A 16,206-nucleotide genomic window follows, 5' to 3' on the forward strand; every position below is an offset into this window, starting at 1 on the left:
TAATTCAAGTGATACACTTTAGATATATATATTTATATATATGTATGTACGCAATTGTGATTATAGCAGTTGAAGAAGAAGAAGAATTATAATATTGTTATAGATGTTTGACTTTAAAATGTTTGCCACAAGACATGAAAAAGAAATTATGTTTTATTTCAGTTTTGAATTATGAGGATGGAAGTTAGCTACATAAACAAGGAAAGAGTGGGGGGGGGGTATAAAAAAAACTACACAGCAAAATTAGACTTTTAAGATACAAGGTGCACAAGTCACACAATTTTATTGTTTCTTTGATTGCACCAAACAAGCTTGACATTAAAGATAGAAATGTCTCTCATTTTACAAGTGAGCATTGTAGTAATGTTAAATATCCCATTACAAAATGTCTTTCTCCCTATAGAAAATATACAAAAACAAAAAGTACAACCACACATCTCTAAAATATTACTGAACAAATTGAAGAAAAGTAACAAAGAGCTGGATTATTTGGCAGCAACTGTCTATCTTTATCCACAGACAAGGCATTTGGCACTGTCATTGGTCCACAACAGGTCGCAGTGAGGCTCCTGCCAGGTGGCAGAAGGAGACATACATTGCATTGTGAGAAATAAACAACCCTACGCTATTCCCAGGGAGGAGACAGCAAGATGAAGGAGAACCCTAACGTGCCTTATTTCACCTCACTATGCCCTCCCATACCTATCTTTTTGTCCTGAACCACAAATACTGAACCACACGTCTGCAAAGGTAATGCAAACTGTCTCATAAGTGATAAAAAATAATGGCATTGGTAAGTAAACAATATTGGGTGCACAAGGTTTGGGAATTGGACTGAAAACACTGTGTTGGAATGAGGGTGTATTTTTCCACATGTTACACAAAGTGGAAAAAAGCATCAACAACAAAGTGAATACATGTGATAGTGATCAATTCCCTGGCAAATACATATACATTGCAATCAATTGCTTTGGAATTTCTTTCCCACAAGGAGTGTTTACAGTACTGCAGCATCCAAAAATAAAAGAAAACCATTACATTCAAGCATTTCCATTGCTGTGCTTTGGGAGTGATAGCAACATTGTGAACATTACCATTTCTGAGAGCCACCTTTGGAGTTCTCCATCCCATTAGCCCACTGGCTGAGGCTCCACATCAGGTGTCTGACATTGTCCAGTGTGGCTTTATTTGAATCACAGGGATGCGTGAAGCTGGGTGGGCATCTGTGCATCAGTGTGTAAGGATTACCTGACAGTAGGTGTGGTCGTTAGACGCAAATGGCTAGGCTTGGTGGGGAGAGGAGGCTTGATGCCGCGAGAGGGGGTTGTAGTGCTTTCAGTGCTGAAGGTTTTCATCAGCTGAGCCACCCGGCCACGCCCTGCGCAGGTTGGTGCGCTCCCCGATGACCCGGCCTCCTCCGAGGCAGCCCTCCGAGACGCTTCTGATGCACCAGTATCTGAAAAAAGAGAGGGTCAGATTTCCTTAAGAGCTCTAACATATGGGTGACAACCTGCCATATACAGAGGGGTGATCAATATTTATTCTTTATTTTAAGGCTTGTATTGCCAAAAAATGTAAACAAATCAAATATTGGGAGTATATATTATGAATATATCAAAATTGGTTGACATGATTTAAAAGCAATAATACAAAACTCAAAATTTAATATAAATAAGTAGATTTTAACATTTATTTGTACCTTTGTTGGTATTGAGGTTTATTATATGGCACTTGGAGTTTCTTTGTTTTAAGTGATACACTCTGTATCTGCGGTAAAACATTTTTGTTATCAAACTTTTTTTTAACATAATCATCACTTCATTTGCATTTTCACTCATTTTTTCTCTTCACTGTGGATTTTCTGGGCTGTGCCTGTCACAAGGGGACCTTTTTTACTGTAAACTACAGCAGTTAGTGTCTTATTGCAGCAGGAAACACAACACCTTTTTGGGAGCATGAGAACATAAAATCCAGGTGAAAATCAATTTAAACTGATGTACTCGGTGTACTTCTGTGAAACTGGTCAAAACCATAAACAATGAGAGTTACACATTCAACACATGTATGCTATTGTTGTAAAAGCAGGAATCCAGTCTTCCCACACCACTCGATCATTTCCCCCCTCCAAATATTGTGCCTACATTTTCCTTCACTCTTCTCTACCTTTTTTTTCTCCTATTCATTCGCCTCCCTTTACTCTCGCTAAGCAGAGGTCATCCTCAGTGGAAGTGTAGTAGGGACACAGCTGGGTGTAGTTGGTGTGTGTGTATGCGCTTGCTGAGGTACTGTGTTTGGAAGAGGATGTAATTGAGGGAGGAATGGAGGGAACAGGAGTAACGGAGGGGAGGGAGGGCCACAGGGACAGCAATGGAGAGCAGACAGACGCTGCTCAGACACCAGAAGGCTTGAGGAGCCACATATTTTTAGCGTCATCCCCGGGGGACAGAGATATGTGAGAGCGCCTGCGTGCACAGCTACAGACGCACACAAGCTCTCTCTCTCACACACACACACACAATAAAGTGAAAACATGCACCAGCGTACACGCAGTTTCTAACAGTTGAATTTTAAAAGACACACGCACGTTCTCATGTTACATTCAGGTCCGTGCATGCTCACACACACACACACACACACACACACACACACACACACACACACACACACACACACACACAAACACAAACATGAACCTTCACACAGCCGTCCTGCTCATGGATTCAGTCACGCATGCAGCCATCTCTCACTAAGACCACGGCATAGCATACAGTCTCTCTCACAGACACACACACACACACAGAGATGGGGTACAGCGAAAACCACACAGGCACTCCTGGGGCCAGGAAACCTTTAAAGCTCTTGATGTCTTGCAGGCATGAAAGAGAGGGACCTAAAGTAGCCTTTAAGGTTGTGTTACTGTTTATTGTTGTTTACTCTCCTTTCGCTCCTCTCCCCATGGCTCTAACACCTCCCTCCACCCTCCTCTTTATCTTCCTCTACCCCTGTCTTGCCCTGCCTTCCTCTGCCCCCTGACCCTCGGTTCCTGTGTTAATGTCCTCTCGCCGCGCTGCGTGGGCTTGCCTCTGATTGTCTCGTTGTGTTGTGTGGTCACCACGGAAACCTTGGATAGGCTCCAGCAATTGAGGCTGACACACATTCAGGCACGCACCGAGCACACACGCAGACACACACACACACACACACACGCACACACACACACAGATACGCACAAACACAGACACAGGCACATACACACTCATGGTCAGAGAGTTTTTTGAGCTCAGAGCCTTGGTGCAGGTCTGAGTGGAATGCTTAATAGAGAAACAGAGAGATAGAAAGAGAAGGAGGAGGAGAGGGAGAATTGGTGTTATGGACATTCTCTCAATGTATACTGTGTATGTGTGTGTACATATATATATATATATATATATATATATATATATATATATATATATAGAGAGAGAGAGAGAGAGAGAGAGAGAGAGAGTATGTCTTGAAGCTAAACCCTAATACCTTCCCACAGGTAACCTGACTAACCTGTCTTAACACACCCAATAAAAAATGCTCAAACCCCACGCCTTTTTGCCTGAAACTCTCCTCAACAGCTGCACTCTTAGCTCCGTCAGCAGAAAGAGTCATTAAAGCTACCTGCGAAAAAACACCTATTAAAATGGAAGAGAATCTCTGCATTAAATCACTCGTCAAGATTGATTAATCTCCCATTTGAGCTTTCGTGACGCCACTCCTCACATCTCAGTCCAGCTCGTAAATGTACAGGAGGACAATGGGGGGCAGTGTCACTGACCAGGCTACCACAAAAATTAAAGACCAATCTATCTCTTTAAAGACCTCCACGTCTCTGGCTGAAAGAGAGGAGGGGGTCAGTTGGGGAGGTGGGGGCAGAAGTGGGGCAGAGGGCAGAATTCCCGAGCAGCATGTCTGTGGACTGAAGGGCAGGGAGGAGAGGAGGTGTGTGTGTGTGTGTGTGTGTGTGTGTAAGCAAGTGGGGGGGGGGGGTCCTGTGTGGGGGCTGGGGCCCCTGTCACTTATCAGCTCTGGCTGAGCGTCGCCCAGGGCTAGAGTTGGGAAGCAGCGCTGGAATGTGTGTCCTTTCCTCTGAAGGTGAAGAGAGAGGAGAGGAAAGCCGACCAACAGACAGAGATGGGTTTATAAACACGAACACACACATATGAACACATACCGCCAGCTGCTGGAGATTGATACACTTTCATGCTTACATGTGCTCAAGTCATAAGACACACACACAAACACATATTTCTGCAGCTCTAGGTTCAGTTCCAGACTCACTCTTACACTGACTTTACATGCTCCCCCATTATCTCAAATATTACCCATAATGTGTCCCTCACTTTCGATTTGATGCAGATGACATAACTTTAACATAGCATCAAGTGATCACTTAGCCTCATAATTTTCAGTTATTACAGATTTTAAATAAAAAATATGCAGGTTTTTTAGGAGTAGATTGGTTTAAACCAATTTTCACCCAGATTTTATACGCCCTCATTCCCAAACAGTTATGTTTCCTGTTTCCCGATCATTGCAGTTTGCAGTAAATTAGGTCCCCTTGCGACATTGACAGCACAGAAAATGCTTCAGGTAATAAACACTGAAGAGAAAAATGGTGAGAAAGAGGGATTAGTAAATAACAAATCATTTGCACTAATCACCAAACACGGTTTCTGCTTAAAATAGTATTTAAATTATTTCTCCACACAAATTTCTTATACTATTATTACAACTATATTATATTTTTAATTAGATTTTTTCCTGACTGTAATCAAAATATCTTATAATAATTGCTTTAAATGAAAAGTAAACATAGTCATTTCTAAAGATAAGATGTCTGTATTTCAGACAACAATAAAGTAGATGACTTCAGATGAAATTAAAAGCTTATTCTGTCCCCTAACCCTAAAAAAACCTCACATCTCTTTCCTGACATTTGATAACTGCATCTTAAAAATATCAAGAACTTGATATTTTCAATTTGGTGATACATTTTATCCTGTCGTCATTCTTTCTTTTTTTTTTGTCACAGCATTCGATCTCATATACAACTTTTTCAATTCAAAAGTATTATATTCTGGAGGTCAGAACAAGTTTAGACCGGCTCCAATGGGTCCTTGTAACTACAAATGAATGTCACTAAAGCAGATTATGAAGTTCATCTTCTACAACTGTTGTGTGGGCCACAGTCTCTGCTCACAGGATGCAGAAATCCTTGTCATTACCAACATTCAAAAGAAAACAGCTGAGGCATGAGCCTTATCCTAGTCGGCCTCCTCCTCCCCTTGGAACGAGTTTCCTGCCATTGTCAAGGACAGACACTCTGTCAGTATTTTTTGTCCAGACACATTTATTCAGCACTGTGTTCAGCCCACCTCAACTCCCACCACACCAGCTGTTCCTTTCCCTTTGCTTTCCCTTTCTTTTCATTTTCCCTACATTCGTCTGTTATTCGCTGCCCTGGCATTGCCCACTGATCTCATATCCAGCCACTAATGTGGGTGTAGGCACACACACACACACACACACATACACACGCTCGTGCAACCACGATTTACTGGAATTGTATCTTTTGGTTTCTTCGTTCTATCCAGATTTGAGTCATTTGTGTTCTGTGAAACAGTTTCTGATCCAACTGATAAATCACCTTAAACGCTCTGAGCTCACGGCACATGCCTCCCCAAAAAGATTTCTTACTTGACGGTAGCAGAGCACATATTCCCTTAAAATGCTATTTGATCATGATATTCTATGTTCAGTTCAGTCTAGTTCAGTTAATATCTGCAAACATGATTTCACAAATATTTCCAGGATTTTGTCTCTTGATGACATTATTAAGAGCTTGTTAGCTCTCTCGTGTCTGGCGTTTGGAGAGACTTGCCTGGCCTCCAAAATCTACAATGAACTGCCAGGAATGTTCAGAATGAACCAGACACTAAAGAGTGGGAGGAAAAAACCAGAAATAGTTTTAGGATTGATTTCCCCCCCCCTATTCAGCTGTCTTTAACAAGTGCTAGAAAACATACATGCTCTTAATCTGAGTGATGCCATTCACTCATTCCATTACTTTGTGTGTTGATTTCTATCTGCAGGAACTCAACTTCCAGGAAGTGTTGCAGTGTGTTTGCAGTGTGAATGTGCTGTAGGATGAACATTTTTCCAGCAGAGGGACCTTATGGAGATGAGGTGTATCCAACTGGACTTTTTTTCCCTACAGTATCCTTGTTTTCCACTGGATGGTGCTAACTTCAACCTTGCACTTCCCATTTTTCTGCATAACTGGGTCACTGTATGGTGAATGAGTGTTTGGTCAATTCATGAAATTGGGTGCTGTGTTCACATGGGAAGTCTACAGTAGGAATCACAATGGTCATTCAAATAAGAAGCAATCTGCACAATGTACTATACTATACTACTAAGACCTGGTAACAATAATATCCATGTTAGATATCTGTTATGAAGAAAATGCCTGAAAAAGATCCCTACTATCTACATAATGAACATCTGCATGGACAAAGGCAAGGAGCACAGACCACATAACAGACATAATGAGAGAAAGAAAAAGACAGATACAGCATCCCACTGGTTTGTGAAAAACTGAATAAAATGTGAAAACTGAGATTTTATTTAAATATTGTCATTCACTAACACGTATGACCATGAACTTTTGGAGGTGTCCTATTGCTCATTTCAGCCCACATTAAACAAATAAAATCATGTAATGTTGCGCTGAAGGACCAGTGTTCCATTATCCTCTAGCATCAGACATGATCTGGACAAATGATCATGCACCTCAATCAATCTAGAGTGACAATTTCACTGCCGACATGCACCCATGACAATAGAGAAGCTACCAAACAAGCAGGTGTGTGGGGGCAGATGTGGCACCACGACACAAATCCCAGTCACATAACTTTCCCCCTCTAAGCTGGCCTCTTTTTGCTCTGCCAGTCCATAAAGATTCCAGTGAGCTGAGGCACTATTTGGCGAGCACATTAGGTTTGAGGAAATAAATCCTTCTTCCTTGCTGCAGTACTGAGAAACCTAGCTAGTATGAACTTTGCTCAGACTGGTTCTCAGCTCTCCACAGCTAATAATGGCTGGCTCTCAGAGAAGAAGCAGTGGAAAAGGGTTCTCTTGTTTGCTCAGTGGCTTGTGGTGATTGTCATGTGAGCTAGTTGCAATATTGTGGACTCGATTTTCAACCCACATCTGTGTCCAGTCTTTCTCCAGTATGTAACATCTAACATAACACAAAACATAACAGAAGATATGGATATCCCAATTTCAGGGATGTCTCTATTGGCTGTGTTTATCTATGATGACAACAGCCATCATTGATATTGCTGTTTATGTATTTCTCTTAATCAGCCAGCAAGTGAAACACTGCAAGGACTGGAAAAAGCTCATTTAATGGATATAGAGGAACATTTTATAAACATATCTAAAATAATACATTTTTATTTACCTATTTATTTTGACATCAGATCCATCATGTACCCTTACCCGCCATGCTATGCTCACTCACCTTTCCCGCCCTGTGATTCCTGGGGATTCTGAGGTTCCTGTGAGCACAGGCCAACTCTGGTGGGTGACGCTGTTCCAGAGTCTATTTTGACAGTGCCGCTGGGGGAAGCTGATGGCGCAGTGGGGGTGGCGGCCAGCCTCAGATTTGCGAGGCCAGGTCTCGTGTTGACAGAGCCTGGTGCTGCATTTGCGGAAGCTGGTCTCACGTTGACAGGGCTAGCTCTTATGGGAGGCCTGGAGCAGATGGAGGGCTGGGGAACTGACTTCTCCTCAGTCGCACTGGCTGATTTTAACCCGGGCTGCAGAGGGAAGAGTGACAAAAGAGGACAGAGGAGTGCTATCAGTGTTGACAGCTAATTCACATACAGTGGAATTACTGTCATGTTTGATTAAATCATTGGATAAATGATTCACCAAATTACAGTTCTCCAATGACTACACTGCGCCATAATGAAACACCCAGAACTATGACCGCTGATTAAGAGTTTAAGGATGTGTGGAGAGAAAATTATAAGGTGACTTGGAAATCAAGCTGCCTCGCTAATCTTCCTTCCTGATCTCACGCCTTCTTAATCAACAATCTCACTTCAGGCTGACTCCTTCCCTCTCTAAATCAACTGGAGAAAACCTGCAGCAGCGCTAGCAACAGCCACTGCTACATCTGCAGCACCAAAACCAGTCCTGTCCTGTTTCCAGACGCAAATCACTCTATATACAAACAAGACATTCAACAAAATAATGAATCTTGTAAAGGGGAGGCTGGCTTAGGCTGTGATTTCTTGGCTGTCAGACCGACCAAACCTCCTAAGGTGTGTATGTTCATTGCCACATCAGCATGGGTTGGCCAGAGATGCATTGGGGCCTGTCATATAGAGAGTCTGGTATAGATATAAGAAGTGAGGGAGAGACATTTCCTTCTGTGGCAAAGAGGAAGGAAAAACAGAGAACAGAGGAGAGCTCACGCGCCCAAACCTCAGGAGACTATCCCACAATCCCATCCATCTGCGACTGACGCATTCTCCATCTCTGGCGTTTTAATTCCCTGATCAAGTTCATCAACCATCTGTTCTAGGGCAGTCCAGAAAGCCTGCCTTGCCTCTGTGATTCAGCTGTCCTCGCAGCGCGTGTCACCTGCACACACACATTTGCGTGCACATAAGCAACAGATGAAGAGAAAGAAAGCGAGGGGAGATGGAGAGCACACACTCCCCAGACAACCCAAAGCTGGAGCGATGATGGAGCCAGTGGGAGGACAGTTCAGTTCAGCTGTTCCCCGGAGAGAGCTACGAGGGGTGCGGCAGCTCAGACGAGCGGGAGCACAGAGAGGGAGAATGCTGGGAGAAAGATGATCTGCAGAGAGGCTGGGAGTGAGGGGACAGCTGGCCTAACCACCATTTCCTGTTACTCACAGAGGGTGGAACTGCCATGAAAAGACACGCAGGCACTCTAAAGCCACATTTTAAAGAGCCGAAGAGTGGACTGCTATACTGTTAATCACACCTTGCTGGGATATGTGAGGCTGTGTCTTAAAATGTGTTGTTCGGTGCAGATGACACTAGAAAACAAACTGTTCTCCTCTTTATAAACCATCTAGAATGTTGACCAAGAGCAGTAAAATAAGCTAAAACTAGATTGCAGCAACTATAAATAAGAGCATACAACTGCTTTCTTACTTTCACAAGTACCTTTTCTGCTGCTGGAGGTGATGAATGCTCACTCACTGACACCTGTGGGTTTAACAAAGACATTACATGACTGTTACAGGCCATGATGCAACCCGAGAGCAGAGAGCACAATTCTTATAGCAGGCAGTTGCTCCAACTCACCGGCAGAGGGGGTAAAGAGCTCGTCTCCTCACATTTCCCCTGTTGAGAGAGACAGTGCCATGTTAGATTATACTAGAGGCGACACGTCATCCTCCTTAACTGTGAGTCAGTTCAGTACTTGGAATGAGTGGGGATAAACAGAGCATGAGTTTAAGAGTTAGAGATAGTCATATAAAAAAAAATATTGCAAATGATCATTTTAAAATGTATCTACACAGTGGGTGTGCTAATGTGACTGCAGGAAAACCAGCGGCTGGCTGGGGATGCTCGTGTTTCCACTGAGTGAGCAGCGCGCAGCTTTAGCTCAGAGAACCATCGTGGTCAGGCCAGATGAGGCCATCCGCTCTGGCTCAGCGTGTGCAAGGTTGCCATGACAACGCAGCAAATCTCTTTTTAAAGATAGTGTGAAAAAAGGAGACATTCCCCCTAACTCCAAAATCAACAGCTCTCTCTCACACACACACACACACACACACACACAAACACACACCCCCTGGAAATAATCTACAGTGAGTGCTTATTTTGACACAAAATAGAGGCTCAAATTAATAGGGTTATATATTTAATGGGGAGGATTGATTTTCACTAACAATGCTCAAAAGCCTAATTGATAGTTTTTACAAACTGCACTGCAGGCAAGAGAAGTGAAAACGAAGTGATGGAAGTGTTATGTTTGAGATAGATGTGTTGAATTGAGGGGATGAGACAAAGAATCAGTTAAAAAAGCAAAGATTAAAGGACAAACGGATATTATAGGACTTCAGTATAAATTGGTCTGACAGACCAGCAATTCTCAATCTCAATCTATTTAATTTCTATCAATCTCTTTATATGTTTATGTTCATATATAGAGTGGTAAATAATTCAACCAAGTAATGGTTTTCATTTAGTTTTGTTTGTTCAAATAATAACAAAGCCAAGAGACATTTCATTTCACATGAAAAAACAGAAACAAGAGTATGACATCTGTTTTTTTTTTATCATCCTCTAAATCACCTTTGTTCCCCTGCTTAAGAATCACTATGACAGACAACATGATTTGATTTCTTAGGGCCACAGACAAACAGCTACACACCTTTGAACTGAGTGAGATTCCAGGTTGTGTTTTAGGAGGGAGGTTCTTTCTCTCTGTTATTACAGGTTCTGTGGTTTTTATGCTCTTCAGGATAGTTTGATGGCTGCAAGACATAATCAGAGCACATCATATATCTTTATATATACAGTATACACATTATCTTGCATAATAATACTAATATAATACGATAATAATGATTACATGTACAACCGCCTGATAACCCCTCGAATTGCAGTCTGTAAACAACACTAATACACTAATACGTTTTTTACATATTGTATTGTAATGTATATATTTTTTATATATTGTCCACTGCCTGTAATCTAACAAATTACTGTCTGTTATATAACAAAGGTGTATTACTATGCATTGTTCTGAAGACTCTGCGCCTTCTTTTCTCCAATTCCTGAGCAGATGAATTTGGAGCTCAGCTCATCCACCTCCCCGATCACAATGACTGCCACATCTCCATCCCGGCCGAGCAGCCAGCTCACATTCTTACTGTTAGCTGGAGGAAACACACACACAAACACACAAAATATGAGTTAACTGGCTATTGAGTTAAAGTTTGAATATATTTATAAATGTAAATTATGCAAAGATCCTTTCCTCAAAGAAGGGTTAAATAAATGAACAGTGAAACCAGAAAATTATATTTTCACAGGAAAGACATTGAAATCACACTTAAAGGTGGGGTATGCGATTCTGGAGAAATACCATAACAATATATAGAGTGAACAAGACACAGCAAGTAATGTAACAAACGTTAGCTAGGTTGTGGGTTAGCAAACTGTCGCTACAAATGTTGCTGCGAAGCTAACAGCCAGAGAAGATGAGACGGTTTCCCAGAGCCAGCAAACCAGCTCCAGACAGCGATACTCACAACTCTCCTGCTACTATAGCTAACATCACAACAACAGCATATCTGGGGAAACTACAAAGTAAGCTGAATGTCCGCAGGACACACAAATCATGGCTGGAATGGCTGGAATAGTGTTGTGTGGCTTCATCTGAGCCACTTTATTTCCCATTTACAGAGGCAGGGCTGTGTACAAACACCAGGTTTTTTTTTCAGCGCACACACAGAAAACAGCTAGCTGGCCGTGAGAAAATACTGTAAATCATTGTAAATCAGATATAGCAGTCATTCTGCTACATGTGAATCTGATGAACTGAGGCTGCTGTTTTTGTTTATAGACAGACAGGAGTAACAGCTGGTGGGGCCCAAACAGCAGACCACAAATGTATGTGACAGGACCTTCAAATAGATGATATAAACAGAGTCGACTCGTCTGTCCTCATTTTGTAAAAATATACTTGTGAGAACCTTCCATTGACAATGGAATTGTCTGGATGGATTGTCAATGGGTTTGTCTAATTCTGACATGAAACCATCTTTTAATTCCCACCTTAAACCCAATCCTAATCTCTAACCAAAGTATCAATAAATGAGATCTGGTGTTAACACCCTCGCACGGCTTCTCCTTATCGGTCAATATTTGTGAGGCGTTGAGTCCTTATAAGCATACAAGTATAATAGGGCACACACGCTTTCACAACATAGCGTCACTGCCTTGTGACTATATTTGGGAGCATACAGAAGTTACTTCATAGAGATAAACCGGCTCACGTGGGCTCAGAGGGTGAGAGCCTGTTGGGTTGAAAACAGGATAACATATTTTCATAGTGAACTGGTTTTGCCAGCCTGCCCTGTGGATCGCATTCTAGTAGGGCATAACAGGATGACTCCGAAAACACAGTAGTCAGAACATAGCTTGGTAAACAAACTATTAGTCCAAACAGACAGCGAAAAACCACAACACTAGTGTCAGGAGCAGGTGAGATAAATCCTGTCAGCTGAGTATAGGGGCATTTAGAAGACACCATATTTATTTGTTGGCATATGTCCTAGGCCCTACTTTAATAGGCAGTGTTAAAACACAACAATGTGGTGCACTGCCTTGTCCAAGTTAACAGAATAATGTTTCTAAAATGAGAGATGATAGTTTTCCATATCTGAAGAACAAGACCAAGGTTACTAATCTGAAAAAAAGTTTAGTCACAGAAACTCTAAGCTGAGCCGTGCAGTTTGTCTTTGCCTCATGTAAATGTCACCAGTCTGCATACGACATAAACACATGCACACAAACACGCCAGCATATAATCATAGAGCACTAATTACCATAAAGCCAGCCTAACCACAGCAAAAGCCCCATGATCAGTAAAGGATGAAGGCCGAAACTGTGCTGTTAACAGCAGCCGAGACAGACGCCTGCTTCATTCTACGCATAAAAACAAACTTGTTTGCAAGCATGTTAGCTTGCCATCCAGATCAAACTCAAAATCAGACTCTCTTTTTGTTTTTCAAACACATACATTTCCTGCATACTTCCTGTTTCACCCCCTGCTAATTGTTTGAAGGATTGAGTCTTGACTCACTTCCTATTTTTACACAGAAACACAAACCATCCACCATTTCCTCTGCACTATAGGTGAGGAGCCTGTGTGGAGAAGAGTTGTGACCATGTGATCTCAGCCTGCAGTCTCCATCCAGCCTCCTAAGAACAGCTGCATTGGTCATTAAGAGATAGAAAGAGCACTGTTCTCTCACTCTGCACCACAGTTGATAGAAAGTGCTTTGTTATTAGCCAAGACAAGACAGATCACATTACTGTCAATCAGAGTTAATGCACCAACTGCAGTGTGCTGTTAACTGGCTTAAAGTCATATTGCTGTATCCTTCCAAACCTCTGTAGTTTGATTTGTCATCTAGGAGTCCTTCTTTGTATTATAAAAATAGAGAAATTTGTTATGTCAGAGTCATTACACCACACCTTTCCCATACTAGGACTTGCTACCACCAAAGAGAGAATGTAGACAGGCAAGATTCTGTAGCATGCTCAAACCAGTTTCAGGGCAGACTTGCGGCCTCCTGACTTTCTGGTTGTTTTGTTTTGTTTGATTGCTGATGTATACTGTTCACTCCAACTGTCGCTTCTGAGCAGATCATCTCATGTCTATCATGCCGATGTTTTCATCGTTGCCATCTATTTCATCAAACACGCGTTCCAGACTTGAGTGACATCTCTGACCCAGTGAATATTCTTCTCTGTCGCTCGTGGGCTCACGTTGCGTGGTGCGACTGGGAACAAAATGATCTAAATGAGAGCCTGACAGCAAAATATGTGCATGTGAACACATACACACACTGCCACATACTTCACATTCACTATTATGGAAATACTAGCATAATAGCACTTCTAAAATACTATTAATATATGCCTCTTATAATACACTTATTTATAGGGTGAATATTATTTTACCAGGACATCTACTTTGCTTGTGTAAATGTTAACATCATCTGTGAGTGCGTTGTTAACATCAATTCACCAACATTGTCAATCTGCTGTAATTGTTTAGGACTTCGGATATAAATAGAACTTCATGTTAGTGAAGTATAAATGGTCTTAAGTTTCTGTCTGTCTTCATATCCTCTTCCAAGTTTCAATTTCTACAACATTACAGACACATTAATGTGGAGCAGCTGGTGTTTGTTAGCCCAAGTTTGTATTTTAGGAAACTTTAAACTTGCCAAATGGACTTCTGGTAAAAGCTGTGCCTGTCTCGGCAAACAGCTGTTGAGATGACGGGGAACATGAGCTGCAGCAACGACAGTGTGTCCAGCAGCACAGGATGTTTGTCACAACCAATGCACAAATGCAGTGCACTTCTCAAGCTTTGTAACTCTCTATCAGGTAATTCACAGCACACTGCAAACATCATTACAAAAAGGATTCAGAATGCAATCCTTGAAAAGGGGACAGAGTTTTCTGTCAAAAGCTTTGTTTGAAAGTGTGATGGCCAGTTTGCTTGAAAAACCTGAAGCTGCACCCTGTTGCACTAGATAAACAGGAAGAAGAAAAGTTAACAAAGGTGAGGTGGTGGTGATGGGTTAGTGTGGTTACCTTTTTTTGGCTTTGTTCGCTTGCACTCAGTGTCCAACTCGTCTCTCTCTAGTTTCTCCTCCCGCTCTTTCCAGCGCCGCACCTGCTCCTGGCGCATTTTCAGGAACAGAGTCTTTTTCTGGTCCTCATTAAGAGCATCCAGCACATCAGGGTCGATGTACATGTCCTTTAAAATCTGCTGCAGCATGTTGGCGGCTGAACGGTGGGTTAACTTGGTACCACCTGGCCAAGCCGTCAGAGGGAGGAGGTGCTGTCAGTTGTCTTTGGCCAGCAGCTTCTTGAGGTGGACGGTGTTGGTTTATAGTCTCATGTTGTCAGAAGACGACTTTCGAAGCTTCTTTATCCTACAGTCACTCTTATTTACACACATAAACTCTTCTTCATGTATCAAGGCGCATGCTCATCCTCACACACACTTTTGTACATACTGTACAATCACATACATACATACACTCACTCACACACTCGCACACACAAAATTCTGTTTCCTTTCCGTGTTGGGCTGACAGCTTCCCCACCCTCCCCTCCTCTACACCCTTTGTCAGTTTCCTTTGACTTTGGAGGTCATATTGAGACAATCTACAAGAGAGAAAAAAACAGACAACACTTGAAACAAACATTTGGAAGATTATGTTGTGCCCTATAGATTCTACATTTTCTCAAAGTTGCAATGTTCTATATATTTCTTGATCCCACCTTTGTCACATTCAGAAACTTTTTAGTTCTAGTCTGTTTCAGTCGTTTATCTTGTCCCTCCCTTCATGAATACGGAAGAGCCCAAACCCTGTTTCTAAACTTACAGAAAAACTGTAGCCCAAAATGGGAGGAGATTCCAAAGGAATGGGACTGTTTCTGTCATCAGTGGCCCACCTCCCTCCTCCCCCTCCTCACCACACATCCCTTCCCAAACCCATGTTCCTTTCTCCCCCAAACTCCCACGAGATAGCGGCTCCATTTTAACATGGTCAGTTTCTGGTTGTAAGAGGATAAAAAACAAAACAGGGTCATAGCCCAGGACAGCATGAGCCGGTTTCTGTAACAAGGGGATTGAAATGGACTCCTCCAATCACAGTGGGTAGTTAAACAATGGCTACCACATAAGCAGCACTTGGAGAGAAAGAAAGCTTGTCTCAGACTGAGAACTATCACACTGGTGGAATACAGATTGGTGTCTACAAAACACGTTGTAGGGTGCAGAGACAGAAACCCAGGGAAAGTGAACAGAGAAAGTGCGTGATACAAAACCAAAGGGAGTTGTAAGAGAAGGATAGAATATGTTGAAGTACTCACAGTGGGATGTAGACAGCCGTTCCACAGCAGAGTATGCTAACTAAGCTGAGAGAGTCTGAGCGCCTGTGGGTCCTCCTCGTCTTTGTGTGTATGACTGGGCTGATGACATCACAGCATTCCATAATCTCTCCCTCCCTCTCCCTCTCTCTCTCTGACACTCACACACACTTTATTTGAAAAAGAGGAAGAGAGAACAATTCAGGAAGTTGATCTCACACATTAAAGAAGTTGTTAAAAAAAATGAATGTAAAATATGAGCGGAAAATCCTAAAGTTCCTTTTTCGTCACTGCTCTCCCACCAAAAAAATGCTTATTACTAACTAATACTAAATCAATTGTGAATGTAAAAATAAAACTGCTACATAAATGGGACAACACTAACTCTTAAATAGGCATAACCAACAGTTGTTCTTTTATTTCCTCAAAAAGGTTATAGTTTATACATATGCGTACTTAATAGTTAATCATTGCTTAAATATCAATATCATTATCC

The 16,206-nt window shown here is 42.0% G+C and overlaps 1 protein-coding gene across 2 annotated transcripts; it reads right to left on the reverse strand.

The window, feature by feature from the left end:
* Positions 1-249: 249 nt before the first annotated feature.
* On the reverse strand, positions 250-15,863 carry zgc:100829 (uncharacterized protein LOC445149 homolog). 2 transcript variants are annotated; one of them, XM_044222963.1, is made up of 8 exons: positions 15,714-15,863; positions 14,424-15,002; positions 10,822-10,966; positions 10,459-10,561; positions 9,384-9,422; positions 9,231-9,284; positions 7,559-7,856; positions 250-1,456 (listed from the first exon to the last, which is right to left on the reverse strand). In XM_044222963.1, exons 2-8 carry the CDS (start codon positions 14,608-14,610, stop codon positions 1,245-1,247), a joined length of 1,038 nt encoding a protein of 345 aa, XP_044078898.1. In that variant the 5' UTR covers positions 14,611-15,002; positions 15,714-15,863; the 3' UTR covers positions 250-1,244. The 2 variants fall into 2 exon arrangements, with proteins under 2 accessions (XP_044078898.1, XP_044078899.1); XM_044222964.1 differs by having other exon boundaries at positions 9,243-9,284; positions 15,714-15,862.
* Positions 15,864-16,206: the final 343 nt, after the last annotated feature.

Source organism: Siniperca chuatsi, linkage group LG14 (genome assembly GCF_020085105.1).
Source record: "Siniperca chuatsi isolate FFG_IHB_CAS linkage group LG14, ASM2008510v1, whole genome shotgun sequence".
NCBI lineage: Eukaryota > Metazoa > Chordata > Actinopteri > Centrarchiformes > Sinipercidae > Siniperca > Siniperca chuatsi.

Excerpts from the sequence above, each read along its gene's own strand:
- zgc:100829 (XM_044222963.1), bottom strand. The coding sequence starts at position 14,610 with ATGCTGCAGCAGATTTTAAAGGACATGTACATCGACCCTGATGTGCTG. Across the intron at positions 10,562-10,821 it reads AGTCTTCAGAACAATGCATA|CCATCAAACTATCCTGAAGA; the intron begins GTAATACACCTT and ends TATGTCTTGCAG. Across the intron at positions 9,423-10,458 it reads GAATCTCACTCAGTTCAAAG|GGGAAATGTGAGGAGACGAG; the intron begins GTGTGTAGCTGT and ends CTCTCTCAACAG.